Source organism: Callithrix jacchus, chromosome 9 (assembly GCF_049354715.1).
Source record: "Callithrix jacchus isolate 240 chromosome 9, calJac240_pri, whole genome shotgun sequence".
Classification (NCBI taxonomy): domain Eukaryota; kingdom Metazoa; phylum Chordata; class Mammalia; order Primates; family Cebidae; genus Callithrix; species Callithrix jacchus.
Window position 1 is genome coordinate 41933946 of NC_133510.1, and position 14611 is coordinate 41948556.

General features: G+C 36.3%; 1 protein-coding gene across 2 annotated transcripts in view; it reads right to left on the reverse strand.

The window, feature by feature from the left end:
* Positions 1 to 325: 325 nt before the first annotated feature.
* The window catches only part of FAR2 (fatty acyl-CoA reductase 2), a 147027-nt gene continuing 132741 nt past the window's right edge, over positions 326 to 14611 (reverse strand). For both annotated transcript variants that reach the window (XM_035255940.3, XM_054238231.2), the window contains exons 7-12: positions 14167 to 14285; positions 13381 to 13448; positions 8099 to 8270; positions 4585 to 4714; positions 3213 to 3340; positions 326 to 2306 (exon numbers count right to left, since the gene is read on the reverse strand). In XM_035255940.3, the coding sequence (XP_035111831.1) occupies positions 2144 to 2306; positions 3213 to 3340; positions 4585 to 4714; positions 8099 to 8270; positions 13381 to 13448; positions 14167 to 14285 (780 nt within the window). In that variant the 3' untranslated portion in view covers positions 326 to 2143. The remainder of the gene's footprint in view (positions 2307 to 3212; positions 3341 to 4584; positions 4715 to 8098; positions 8271 to 13380; positions 13449 to 14166; positions 14286 to 14611) is intronic.

Consider the following 14611-nt stretch of genomic DNA (forward strand, 5'->3'; position numbering starts at 1 on the left):
CATAGTAAATGTTAGAGATTGTCTTTCATACAGATACCTGCTTTTCCTGCCTAATTATCTCAAGAGAACTTTGTGTCATTTCTTTGATGCCACAAATAGAATACTCATGTCACAATAACCTTATTAATGGTGTTAGAAAAAGAAGTATTATGTACCTGTATGTTAATTTATATTCATCTGATAGTTATTCCTGTGATGAGATTTGATGGAAAGAGTTATTTGGAAGTGATTTCCTTTTTCCAGGGTGTGGTGCAGGGGGTGTAAAGGAGAGAGAAGTGCTGCAGTAGTCAGCAGTTAAAGACACAACACTAGAAGAGGGGAAGAATTTTAATTCAAAATTTTATTTAATCAAAAGTCAAAATGTGAATACTTGATTTGTGGAGTTATTGAATTGGTGAAACATACAATCAAAAGTGAATTCTTAGAACTATATGTTTTAATCCAATTCCACTGAGCTGTATCTTGATGTCATATTTTTGCCATATCTATAGTTCATATCTTAATTGATATAACTTGAAAGTATCATAGACATCTCACACTAAGGATCACCAGGTGCTTAGTTTCAGAGCCAGGTTATCTGCTATGAAAAGTAGTTCCCAGAATTTAAATGAAATTGGGAAACATATTGCCCAGAAGAGTTCCTCCAAAATGCCCTTTATATGGACCTCAGGAGAATCTCAAGTAATACTGGGCTAGATACTGACCTAAGGCCTTGTACACTTTAAATACCTCAGTGTGCCTTTCTGAATATTACCCAATTATTCCGGAAAGTGAGCATAAATATAACTGCCATTCTTTGTTAATATTTTATGCCTGTGTCATTTTCAACTAGTTGTGTAGTGACTAATTTTAGTTGTTTAGGTCCCAAATACTATATTTAAATAATATTCCATGTTTTTAACATGAAGAAATGCTGCAATCCAACATATACTCATCTCTCAAGTATGAGAAAAGCTGGAGTAGCAGTTACATGATTACTATAGGAATTGGAGAATATATATACTTTTTACTAATTAGTTTGCATTATACACAAAATATTTTTAAGAAAACAACCTATTTTCTAGACTTAGAGTCACTTAGTGAAGTCTATTCACTTTTCTGCTGTGCATTGTGCAGTTTACATTGTGCAACTGGAATGATCAAGATACTAGTAAATCCTTTGGTGATCACATAAGTGTAATCTTCCTTCACTTTATACAAGAGAACTAAAGCTACAGTTTAAAAGTTTATTTGAAATTTTGTTTTGCTCGGTGGCAATGATCAAATGGGACCATCCCTCTCCCTGTTAACTACTCTAATTGAGGCCTGAGTGGAAAAAGCTTAAATATAAAGGGTTTGGCCACTTTTAGGAGACGGAGACTCTTGAAAGAAGGTTACCAGGAAAATTGGGGCTTAAAAAGACTTAGAAATAATAGCTGTCAGATTCAAATTTGGGAAGCTATTAATTTTGACTTAAAGCATAATACACTAGAGTCCCCAATGCAAATGTGCTTAATCCATCACTTTGTACATACTTATTTACATTTCTCGTTCCTTTTTAAGTCTAAGAAGTGAATATAGTTAAATGTTAAGTGTGAACCTACTTTTCTAATTCCCCCACCCCTCAACCAGGTCTCCAAGGTATAACATGGAAAGAGAGACATTTTCAGGGAGGAATTATTTTTCTTACTGCATTTTTGAGGACACTGAGACCATTCTTCTTCTACTCATCTTGATTTTAAATTGTTCTGTTGGGTACCCCAGAATAGTTCCAAGGTTAGTACCTCTTGAGCTCATTTCAGCTTCTGCCATGCATTTTTCCATATTTACTGAGTTTAAATGAATCTTCTCAGGGAGAAAAAAAAAACTAAATATAAAAAACTGGGAGTACTTTCATTTTAATACACGAGGGCATAAAATAGAATGTTAGGAAACAATTTGTTTTTTTTTTCCCCTAAAATGTATGTGATTATGGGCTAGTTTACAACTTTCCTTCTCTCACTGAAATAAAAATATATAGTTAAGGAATAGGGATAAATACATGACAGCACATGTGACATCTGACAATTTGGGCATATTCCTTGTAACTTTCTAATCTTGAGAATCACAGTTTGCTGTTTTAGAGGTATCTGAGAGGTTCCAGATTAAAAGCGATGACATGTTCTTAAACCTTGAGCGTGCTGGATGCCCTAAAGTAGGAGAGGAATTTATAACAGAAGCTTACAATGAAGAACCAGACATTCCGAGCCATCTGAGATCTTGCAATGAGAAGGCGCCAGGCAATAAGGAAGAGGGCAGTATTAAAGAGGTAGTGAATATTTCGGAGCCTAGGGAACAGACAGACATAACCAAAGTTAAAATTACCAGATACCCAACCATATTATCGGAAGATAAATGTGTGTTTTCCTGGCTAAGACTGGCCAGTATCTATGAAGTGCTCAGAGTATGTGGCATAACTTGGCTTTTTGATTTTTGCATCTCATTTCTACAGCATTCTTGCTAACAGTCAGATTTCTACCATATTTCCCTAACTACTTTCTCTTGCAGCTCTCTCTATTTGAAGCTATTTACAAGCATGACTAGCATAATCTTGTAAGTATACTTTGATCATGTTAGCACATCATAAATCTTCACTGGTTCTTGTTCATTAGAGGGTAAATTCTAAAGTTCCGAGCTTGCTATTCAAGGTTCTTCCTTCCTGTTTTGTAAGCTACTTTTCCATCCTTACCATCTCTGCACTACAGATCCCCTGCTTCTACCAAGATTGTACCAGAGTGCTAGAATTCTTTGTCCCTCAGGATCATGACCAAAAGAAATTTAAGAAAGTTGAAAAAATTGAAGAGTGACTTTTTTCTAGGTTAAATACCATAATTAGGTCCCTGCCTGTTGGGTATTTATATCCCATTATGACAGAGTGTGGTAGAAGAAACAAACTTGGGTTCAAATCTGGCTCCCAGACTTACTGTGCATTACCATGGACAAGTTATTTGCTGTGTTTAAACCTAAATATCTGTTTGATAAAAATGGGATAACAAAAGTAATACCCGTCTCATAGAGGTGTGGTAAAGTCTAAATGACACTTTGTTACAGGGCAGAGTATAGAGTACAGGACCTGTCATGTAGTAAATGCTCAAGAAATGTTCATTCTCCTTCTCTGCACAAATGTTATGCCTGGTATAAAATTGGATGCACAGTAGGTGCTCAATAAATATTAGCTGTCTGATTATACTTACCTTTTTAAGTGTTGCTTTGCTTCTGGGATCCCAGCCATATCCTCTTTTAACAAGTATTTTTTGATTCCCAAAACATAATTTTCAATGTATTCCAACCAGTTCAACTGGCGCACATCAAAGTTGAATACCTGAGAGGTAAGAGACATTATAGATTGCCAGAACCACAGGGTCAGTCACTTTGTCCACTTGAGGTTTCTTTTACATAGATGAGTGATATTCAACCTGGGAGACATAGGTTGAACCTCTCCAAAGGAGAGATTATTTGAGCCATTATTTCAAAGGTACTGTAATATGGATTACTATTTACATAGGAATGTTTAAACATGGATCAAGCACAAACACTTTATTTCTTCTGAGGGAGATTTAAAGGAAATAGTATTACATAGCTTGAAAGCTTATGGTTGGCTTGGTCTATATCCCAACTAATCAAGGAGTAATTTTTTTTAAAAAGTGATGGAATAATATGTTAGTGACCAAAACATCAATGATGCAGCTTTCCCTTTCCTCTTAGATTTGGGTGTTATCCCCTCATCCTGCCATCCTTTCCTACAGCATTACTACTTCATTATGCAGATTAAACTTTGGGAAGTAGTAAACTAACTTCAGAAGTAAGTTAGCAGAATTGATATTTAAAAAAAGAGTGACTGGTAGTGGAAGAAAAAAGGAGTGATTTTTGTGAATTTCACAATATGCAAAGTTTTTAGGACTTATCCTTTGTTACTGTCAAGAAGTTAAAGAAATAAGTGGTGCTGATGCTAAGGAATTAAACTGAAGGCCTGTCTTGAGAAATAAAAGTCTGAACTGTTGTAGAGAAATACTATAGGAAGGAAGGTTGATGATGCAGCACTGATGGAGGGAAGTCTGAGATGAGGCAGAGTGCACAGGCGTAGGGATTAGCTTTAGAAGGGAAGGAAAGAACTGTAGCTGGGAGAGGCAGAACAATTTTGACTGGACAAGAATAATGGATGACAGAGTTTATGAACAAATAAAATCATTATTTTTCATTGAATTCATATGCTGTGGCAGATAAGGGAAGAACATAGTCACCCAGAGGTACTGAGGGTTTGTAGAAATGATTACATGATTACCAAGGAGTGACGAAATGATTGAAGTACAGTAGATAAAACATGTTGGCAGATCAGCAGTAAAGATTTAACCAAAGTCCAAGAACCTATGGTTCTTACTTACATTAAATTTGTTTCCTACGGTGGTGTGGAGAGCATTGACTGATTTTCTTAGAAAAACAAAGCAAAACAAAATCCATGTCTATAACCAAAATGTCCTTTATTCATCCATCAGCTTTCCAAATCAAATAATTCTAAATTCCAAGTGAGAAGCATTTTCCTGTTGCTTACGTCAGTGCTATACTTACTCTCTGGTCTTCAGGACTCAGCTCAGACATCAGCATTTCTGTATTGTATGTGCTCCATTCCCAACTCCGGTTGACGAAATACTCCATCATGGAAACAGCTCTTAAAAGCCGATTCATGAGCTTTGTCATCCTGAGATAACCATCAGATAGGAGTAAATACCAGTGCAGCACAGATGGCTGCTTCCCTGTCACTCTACAGGGATGTATGAGAAATTATTTTTAAGGAAATGCAAAAGTTATCCCTGTCTCTTTCTCCCATTCTTCATTAAAATTTGTATTCTTTTTTCCCCCTTCCACATTAACTCTCTGTTGATTCAACAGAAAAGGAAAAGGGCTGGACTTTTAAAGGAGCTTGTTTGATTAGGCATTTAATACTACCATACTCCTCTTTCTCTTTTCTAACACCTATTTCTCAAGAATAGCAAACCTATTTTAAAAGTGAGCCAGCTATCAGCTTGAACAACATACTGTTCATTTTTTGAATTCTGATGTAGACAATTAGAAAACTGATTTCTCATCTTTTTTTTTTTTTTTTTTTTGAGACAGGGTCTTACTCTGTCACCCAGGCTGGAGCACAGTGGGGCCCAGCTAAGTTTTTGTAAACAACATTTTGCCACGTTGCCCAGGTTGGTCTTGAACTTCTGGGCTCAAGGGAGCCACTTGCCTTGGCCTCCCAAAGTGCTGGGATTATAGGCGTGAGCCATTGTACTTGGCCTTATTTCTCATCTTTATTGTACATTCTTGTATTTGTAAAAATTGATAGAATCTGAGGTCTTAGTATATAACTTTTGGGCAGAAGTGTAGACTATAATATTGTTTGGCGAACCAAAAGCAGTTGTCAGTCATAGTGGAGATTTAAAAAGATAAAATAACTTCTTGTTGATAACCTATTCTGTATTAGGCACAGCCCCATACTTTTACAAAGTATTCCCTCTGCTAATTTCAATATCATCTTGTTAGGTAAGTCTGCAGTTTTAGAAATGAGTAACATGAGCTTAAGATAAAGTGTCAAAGTCAAATTCCAACCCAATTTTAACTGACCTCAGAAAACCTGTGCTGTGTAATCTCACTACCCCTGTGAACCTTACGCAAGATGAACCACACTGTCCAATCTCACGGTCAGGACTTGGACCAGATCATCTTTGTGCACCTCCCAACTTTATAACAATTTACAAAAACTTTCATATACAATTTTACTTGATCCTAACAATGTGGCTGTGAGAGAGTCGGGATTTATATTATGCATCCCCATTTTACAGAGAGATCATGCTCAAGGTCCCATAGCTAATGGCCCAGCTAGGTCTTTTAGCTACAAGTCACCTTTGGCCTGTAAACCACTAGATTTTTAGTTAACCCAGTCTTGATAATAGTGATTACTGTAGTTGACTCAGTAATTACCTCTGATGCTGTTGTGGGGTTTGGGCTTACTTCTGGTAAAAGATAATGCCCATGAACCTAATGAGTCACTAGATATTTCTCTCACTGTATTACAGGAGATTTCTTAGGCATGAGGTAGACATCATTGTGGCTTAATACAAGCACCTTAATAGGGTTCCACTATAAAAATATGAATGAGTGTAAGAAATACTGGTTTGTACCCCTCATACACTGTTATGATAGTGCCGATCGAAGTCTTCCTTTAGGGAGGATCACCTGGCAGTAGTCACAAAATCCACATACCCTTTAATCCAGCAACCTCACTCCTCAGCATCCTTTCCTGACACAGAGGTACATTCTACAGAGGCAGGCACCATGATATTCATTGCCGTGTTGTTTACAGTAGAAAAAAAAGACAACAGTGGGCAGAATGGCTTAGATTTTCATGGAAAATTAGTGGAAAAGGTTGTAAAATATACGTGACTGATTTATATACACATACCCCTCTACTGCAAAGCAAACTATATATGTCCATATATGCAATATGTCTATATATGGACATAAAAGCATAGAAGAGTATATACAAGCACTCCTGGAGAAGGAAAGGGTCTAAAAGGGTTTTCGCTTTTTCTGCCTTAAGGATTATTGCTAAAATACATACCACGCAACAAACCAACAAATATTACTGTTTGACCTCTCACAAAATACATTTGGATTTTTATTGTATCTCTTCCTTCTGTGTTTGTCTTTTTTTTTCTAACTGAACTTTGTTCTTTTCCAGGCCTTCTTCTAATCCTGACATATTTTAAAGCCTTTAGCATTTCTACCTACAATATTTGTTTTGTTTTTCTTTTTCCATCTTTATTTAATAAGCCTCATACAAATATTTTCCCTATAATCACAATGTTTCCTTTTCACCTTGCTCAAGAACTGAGTTACGAGCTCCAAATGAGGCCTCTAAAAATTTAGATAAGTTCTACATTGGCTAAGTTTTAGTCATTTGCACTACTAATAAAGATGATAATTAAATATGATGAAGAAGACTTCCTCCCTTATCAAGGGGCTAGCACAGAGGTTCATACTTCTGATTCTTGATCACGAAAATTGCTTTAGGCAATTGTAATAATGATTCCTCTGACATAATATTATTCCAGTTAGACAGATAAAGGGATATGTCCTATGCCACACAGCTAGGTGGTGACAGCTGCCTTCGCATCAGCACACTGTATTCCCTCTAATTTCTTCACTCATCTCTAGGTGGCAGTAAATCTGGTTCCAAACACTGACTTTGAGACAGCTTTCCCACATCCTTCCTGTCACTTCCTTTGAGACTACTTCAGATTCTTACCTTAGCTTCTATTTCCCCATTTGTAAAATTGGGATGATGAGAATATCTTTCCTGGGTAGCCGTGACAATGAAAATGGGATCATCATGCATCATCCTTAGCCCCATGAGCGCCACGGTAAGCTGCCAGTCAGTAAGGTTGGCCATCATTATTGTATATTTAAGATTATCTACCTATTCAGAAAACCCTAGTGACAGTCTCAGTTGCTTTTCTTTTAGCATGAATGATTACTTGCCGAATTCATCAAGCAAGCTCTTTAACATTTACCTTCCTGTATTGTGCTGGAGCATTTTTAATGTCTTTTGTGGCTTTTCACTATGATTGCTTGGTTTGTTCAAAACTTACACAGATCAAGTATCCTTCATCTGAAATGCTTGGGCCAGAAGTGTTTTCAGTTTTGTCTTCAGATTTTGTAATATTTGCATGTATGTAATGAGATATCTTGGGATGGGACCCATGTCTAAGGGAAAACTCATTTCTGTTTCATACACACTTAGCCATATACACATAGCCTGAAGGTAATCTTATACTTTAAATGATTTTATGCATGAAACAGTTTTGAATGTGTTTTGACTGTGACCCATCACATGAGGTTAAGGCGTGTGGAATTTTCCACTTGTGGCATGTCAGCCACAAACGTTTTGGATTTTCAGATTAGGTGTGTTCAATCCATATATATGGGTAAGATTCATTTGTCTCCCTTAATCCTCTGCTGAAGGAAGCATTAAAGATTTGGGGGCCTTAATCTCCCATACAGTGACACTCTCAGAGCCATTGACTCAGCTTCTCACCTGGGCTTCCTTCCAGTGAGCCGCAGATAGAAGTCATAGATGATGGCAGGGGCCCGGTGGCTGACCGCATTCCTGTACTGGGTTGTGAAGTTGTTGGTGGTAAAATTAGCATATGGCCTCCTGAAAGCTCTCTCAAGTGGGATTTTTTCAAAGGTTGCCAAGACTTGGAATCCTGGGGAAAAAAGAGAGTAAGTGCTAGAGGAGAAGAGGAGAATATAAGCCCATCATAGTGGAAGGCATTTGAAATGGGTCAAAATAATAAAGAAGGATTTGCTGTGTAGAGTCAAGAATCAATGTGGGCAAGTGGTTCCCTGCAAACTGAAACAAGGTGAATGGGATCCTTTATTTGAAACATCTACTCTAAAACAAATTATTGGGGAAAGACTTGGAGTCAATATAAGGAGGTACTGTTCAAAAAAATGTAATCTTCATTTAATTCTAAGATTATCTAGTCTATTCTGAAAGCCCCAAGACAGAGGCTAGAGATCTTATTTCCTTGGTGGGACCATTACTTTCAGAACCATTTAGAAAGTTTTGTAACGTTTATTTGAATCTTTATTAAAGGTTTAAGTCAAAGATTCTAAAGGTAAGATTTCCTTGCGTTAATAATACTTTAATACTTCTCTGGGAATATGTTAGACTCAATTGTCCACTCTGGTATCCAGGGTTTTATTCGTAATAGTATTTTTATATTATTACTTTGATTAGGCTTAAATAATAACTTTTTATGTACATTTGTGATTTCAGTAGTTCTTTCCAAAAGATATTCACTTGGATTCAATTTTATTTAACGTATATAGGTTTTTTTCAAAGCATATGCCAAAAAATCTATCTGAAAATATAGATCGTACACAGAGAAGAGTCTCAAGAATCATGATCATCTGGTCTACAGGCACTTATAAAAACATATGTGGCATTATTAAAACATTTGGTTATGTGCATTACCAAAAGCTATGCACAGGTTGATAGCCTAAGAGATTCTGATATCAACACTGACATTATGATCTATATATCCATATACCTGTTCAGCATTTCCCTCTGGATGTGTAATGGACGTTCACATTTAACGGCTCTAAAATTGGCCTCCTGATATTCCCACTACCAACCACCCCCGTCCCAGTACATACACAAACTTGCTTCTTCATCAATCTTCTACCTCTAACCAAATAGTAATTCAATTTTTATAGTAGTTCAGGCAAAAACTTTAGGGCCATTCTTGGTTCTTCTCTTTCTTTAACAACCCACACACAATTGAACAAAATCTATCAGCTCACTGTTTGAAAAATACCCAGAATCATAATTTCCACGTGCTGTCTCTCTGATCCAAACCCCTAATGTAGCCTGGAGTGTCTCAGTAGTGTCCTAAGTGGTCTCTGCCTCTACCTTTGTACCCCTACAGTCTGACCTCCATGTAGCAGCCAGAGTGATTCCTGTAAAATGTAACTCAGAGTATATTACAGGTACTTCTCCATTCAGAGCCCTTCGATGGAATCTCATCTCATTTAGAGGCAACGCCATGGTCTAAAATGTCTTACCCTGTCTAGATCCTCACCCTCTGTGCCCACCACTCTGATTTTGTCTCCTCCCATTCTCCCTCTCAGTGCTTCTGCTGTAGCCACACTGGCCTCCTTGCTGTCCTTGAATATGATTAAAGAGCTGTAGCACTGATTGTTTCTTCACCTTGGAATACTTCCTCCACATGTCCCTCTGATCTGCCCCCTCACTTCTTTCAGTTCTCAGCTAAGATGACACCTTATCAGAGAGACTTTCCTTGGCTGTCATATATAAAATAGTAGGCTTCCCACATCACTATTTATTTATTTAGTCTGTTTCATTTTTCTGCAATCACTCAACCATATCTGATATATATTTTTCCAAGATTTATATACCATAACAAAATTAGTCTGTTTTGTTTCCACCTATATAGTACCTTGAAAAGTGGTTGGCAGGTAATCAGCACCCAAGAAATATTTTTTTGACTAAAATAGCAACATACAATTACTTTCCATTTCCTAAATCTATACCGATCCTTCCATTAGTCATTACAAATATATTTATTAAGCATTTAACATTTGCCAGGCACTGTGGTAGGTGCCAAGGTAATATATATATATATTACCTATCTATTAAGGATATATTCCCTATCTATTAAGGAATTGGCAATCTGGTAGGAGATGTGGACAATTCACAATTACATATTTTGCCTAAGTATTCTGCTAGAGATCAGTACAGTATGCTCTCTAGAGGAAGATAAAAGAAGCATATAGCTCTGTCTGGGTGCCAGTAAGGAGATGAGTGAGGCTGGATTAGGAAAGGCTTTCTGAGTAAGCTGTCCAAGTGGTAATAGCAAGCATTTACTGAAATGTCCACCGTTCTAATCACTGTGCTTAGCACTTTATTTTATTAAATCCTCCCAAGAGCTCCCTGGAATAGAATAATTATTATTTTCGTTGACAAAAAAAAAAAAATTGATCTACAGGGAGAAACTGAGTGATGTTTTCAAGTTGATATAACTAGTAAGTAGTGGAGTCCACTAAATGGTAGGACCCATACCAGCATATAATATTTATGTGGGCATGGATTTCTGTTTAGTGATATATCCTCAGACCAAGAATAATGCCTATTTAATGAATACAGGAGTGAATGAATGACGTATGATTTGAATCCAAGTCTATAAGATCTTAACGCCCAAGACTTTTAACCATTAAGCTACTGTCTTTCCAATCTGAAGACAAGTAGAAACTAATGCACATGAAGAAAATTCAATTTGGCAATTGAAAACTGTACTTCTACATCCTCGTAGGTCAAAGAAGGATTTAAATGAAAAATGCTTAATGCTCAGAGAGGAGTGATAACATAAACATTATACAACAAAATGTGTGGGATACAGCCGAAGTGGCATTTCAGGGAAAAATAAAGCCACAAATTCATGTATTAGAAAAGCTGAATATTTGTGAGCTATGTTTCTAAGTTAAAGAAAAGGAAAAAAATAATCAAAGAAAACAGGAGGAAGGGGAAAATAGAGATAAGGCAATACATCAATGCAACAGAAAAACAATGCAACATAATAAAGAATCAATAAAGCCAGAAGAAATTGGTTCTTTGAAAAAAAGAAATAATAAATGCTTTGGAGAAGAGACACAAATATGAATTAAAAGAGAAACACAATTACAGATACAGTTTAGGACAAAAATATTAATATAAAAATTTTATGTGAATACATTTTAAAACAGACAGATTCTTAGAAAAAGAGATAAATAAAATTTACTAAAATGATTCCAGCAGAAACTGAAAGCCTGCAAAATTCTTTAACTATTGAAGAAATTGAAGCAATAAAAAAATCCTCTCACAAAATTACAAATTCAGATAATTTATAGGTAATTTTACCATGTTTCCAAGGAATAGATTGCTCCAATATTACACAAATACTTCCAGAGAATTGAAAAAAACAAGGGAAACATATTATTAGCAAACTGAATTAAACAAAATATAAAAAAAGATAACATGGTATGACCAGCTTATGTTTATCCTAAACATGGCAGGATAGTTTAAAATTTGAAGCCTTCTGCTTAAAATTAGCAGCAAGACAACAATATGTACTATTGCCGTTTTTATTCACCATTGTATTAGAAGTTCAACAAGAGATATAAAGACTTAAGGTTTAAAAAGATAGGAATAATATTCTTATTTTTGCAGATTAAGTAACTGTCTACATAGAAAACCAAGAGGAAATTTTGTACAGTTTCTAGCAATAAGGAGTTTAGCAAGATGGCTAAAGGGTCAATATATGAAAATCGACTGCATTTGACACTGTTCACAAAAAATTATAAAACATATTTTTACATAAAACATTTAAATTAGTAAAACAAATGTGCAAATTACCTAGGCCCTACGTATAAGTCTGCTAAAAGATGCTTAAGACCTGTATGCAGGAGATTAAAAACTCTTCTTAAGGAACACTAACGGAGACAATTCTATGGAGAGATAGCCCATGTTCACCCACCCAGCTCTCTGCCACTCCTTGTAATGTCACCTGAGGCTATGTATATTCAACATCCTATCACGTGGCTACTGCTACTAATAGGAAGCCTTTTGATCCCTCCTAAGAACCCTGATAGGAAACACAAATGAGTTTAATTTGTATGCAACACCAATTAATTAGTAATAGCTTCCAGGTGCTGTATTAGATGGGAATCTAGAACAGAGCCTTGACACAGGGAGAAACAATGTAGTATCAGCCAACAATGTTTGCTATATGTGTAAGAGGAGTAGAGAAAAATACCTGCATGCCAAGTGTTTTTCATTCTTGGAAAAGCATTTTTCAACTCAAAGCCTATTATAAGTGAGCCACAGCATCTAGCTGCCCTGCAATAGAACACTCAGTGAGGTACCAGGGCTTACCATTGGAATGTGTAAGGAATAGTGTTACCTATGAACAGGGAAAGAATGGGTGCATTAGTAGGTACCAAGAAATCCTACAGAATAGCCAAACTCCCTACTTTTACCTTCTACCATAATCAGATGTTGAAGTTGTACTCAAATCTATTTCCATGGTTTTTATACATTGAACAGATCCAATCCTTTACATTCAGACAAATCAATCATATGTACAGTACAGGGTTTCTCAAAGCGGGTTTCACCAAGCATCAAGAATAATCTAGATGCTTATTAAAAATATGGTTTCCTTAGCAATGCCCAAGACCTTGGTCCCAGGGTTCAAGGAATCTGGATGTTATTTTTATTTCTCCCATAGTGATTCCTATTCACTTTTACAAATCACTAGTAGAATGGTTACTGCACACCCAAGAGAGACAACCTGCATAAATTAATGATCAGTATGATGGACTTAATAACAAAGGAATAATATCACCTGACTTTTCTAAATCTCATTGATCATTGATCATACTGCATTCTCAGAGACATTATCAAGAAGGGAAGGGGTGTGTGTAGGAGCTGCTGCTCCAGCAGGGAGGATTATTTCAGTATTTTATCACTGACATTCGTTATAATTGCCAACTTTTGCTTTGTTTCATCATTGTTTTTAAAATCTCTGTGGACCCCTTACTGCTTACGATCATGTACATGTTCCCACTGACTCCTTTCCTTGGTAACCACAGTACATTCTAGTTAACCACCACACATTTGCTATTTATCATTATTTTGTCTTTTACTTACTTTTTGTCTTTCTCACCATGTAGGCTCTAAGCTCCATGACACACTGTCAATTTTTTCTCTGTGTCAGACGCTAGTAATTATGCAGTTACATGGCTGTAGGTACTTACCCATTTTGCCCCAGTTGCAGGGATTGAGGTTACCAGATGTGCAGTGGTAGACTAATGTTGACTTAGGTCTGGAAAATGAAATAAAAATTAGATAAATACAACAAAATAGAAAATGAATGAAATAAAAATAAGGAAAAATAATATTTAGACAGAGTGGTTTCAATAATTCATCTGATGCAAGGCTTCCATCTTTTGTTCTTTCTCTGTGTTAATAAGCCAAATGGAAGAAGACTAGGAAAAGCATGTACATGTGTGTCTGTGACAGAGATAAGAGTGGCATACTATAGAGCACATATGTGTGAGTTCACATAAAAAAAATTAATTCTGTTTAACATTTACTAACAGAGCCAAATATATGAACAACCTATGTTTTTAATCTTTATACCAGGAAGCTTCCCCACACGTAGTGTTTCAACTTTTGGCATTTACCAGAGTTCAGTTAAAACAAATATTCTCTCATTTCATCAACTTCTATCTCCTTTGCGCTAAAAAAGAAAGCTGAATTTTTGACTACTGACTAGAAAGAAAAGCCTTTTGGTTATCAAGAATTTTATGGTTAAGTGATTTAAAGGTTTTATTACTTTTGAGTAGCCAAGTACTAAACTATATTTATAAAACAACTCAATGCATATCTGATGGCATATGAGGAACTCTACAAAATATTGAAACAAACACCGCCTCACATTTGGGATCTTGTACAGTGAAATGCCTATATTTGGAAAATGTACCTAATGTATTCACCCTCCCACTCAGGAAATCGTTGAAAGCCCACTTCAGCATCCATACCTGTGAACTGCAGTATACCATCCTACAGCTAGCGTGAGATTGACAACTGTATCAACGGGAATTAAGTCTGCCACAGCCATCGGAGTAGCTTTTATGGCCCGAAGAAACCCTTTCCCAGCCTGCATAGGAAAAAGAACACAAAATATTAAACCAGGTCTTAAGTAATAGCTGGGGCTAACGTATGTATCATCAAACCGATTATACTAGCGCAGTAAGTGAAAACAGCTAATCTTGATCCACTGCTTACCAAGTTCTTATGCTCAGTCTGACTTCCTGAGCCTATCCTACCTCCTCAGCCAATTGCAACTCAAGCATATCCATGAATTACTAGTGTTCCTCAGGTTCCTTTGGGGAATAAATTTCCTCAAGTTTGTGAGAGGCTAAACTCAGTTAATTCCAAACACCAATAATAAACTTTCATATCTAAAAATCTAATTCATGACAT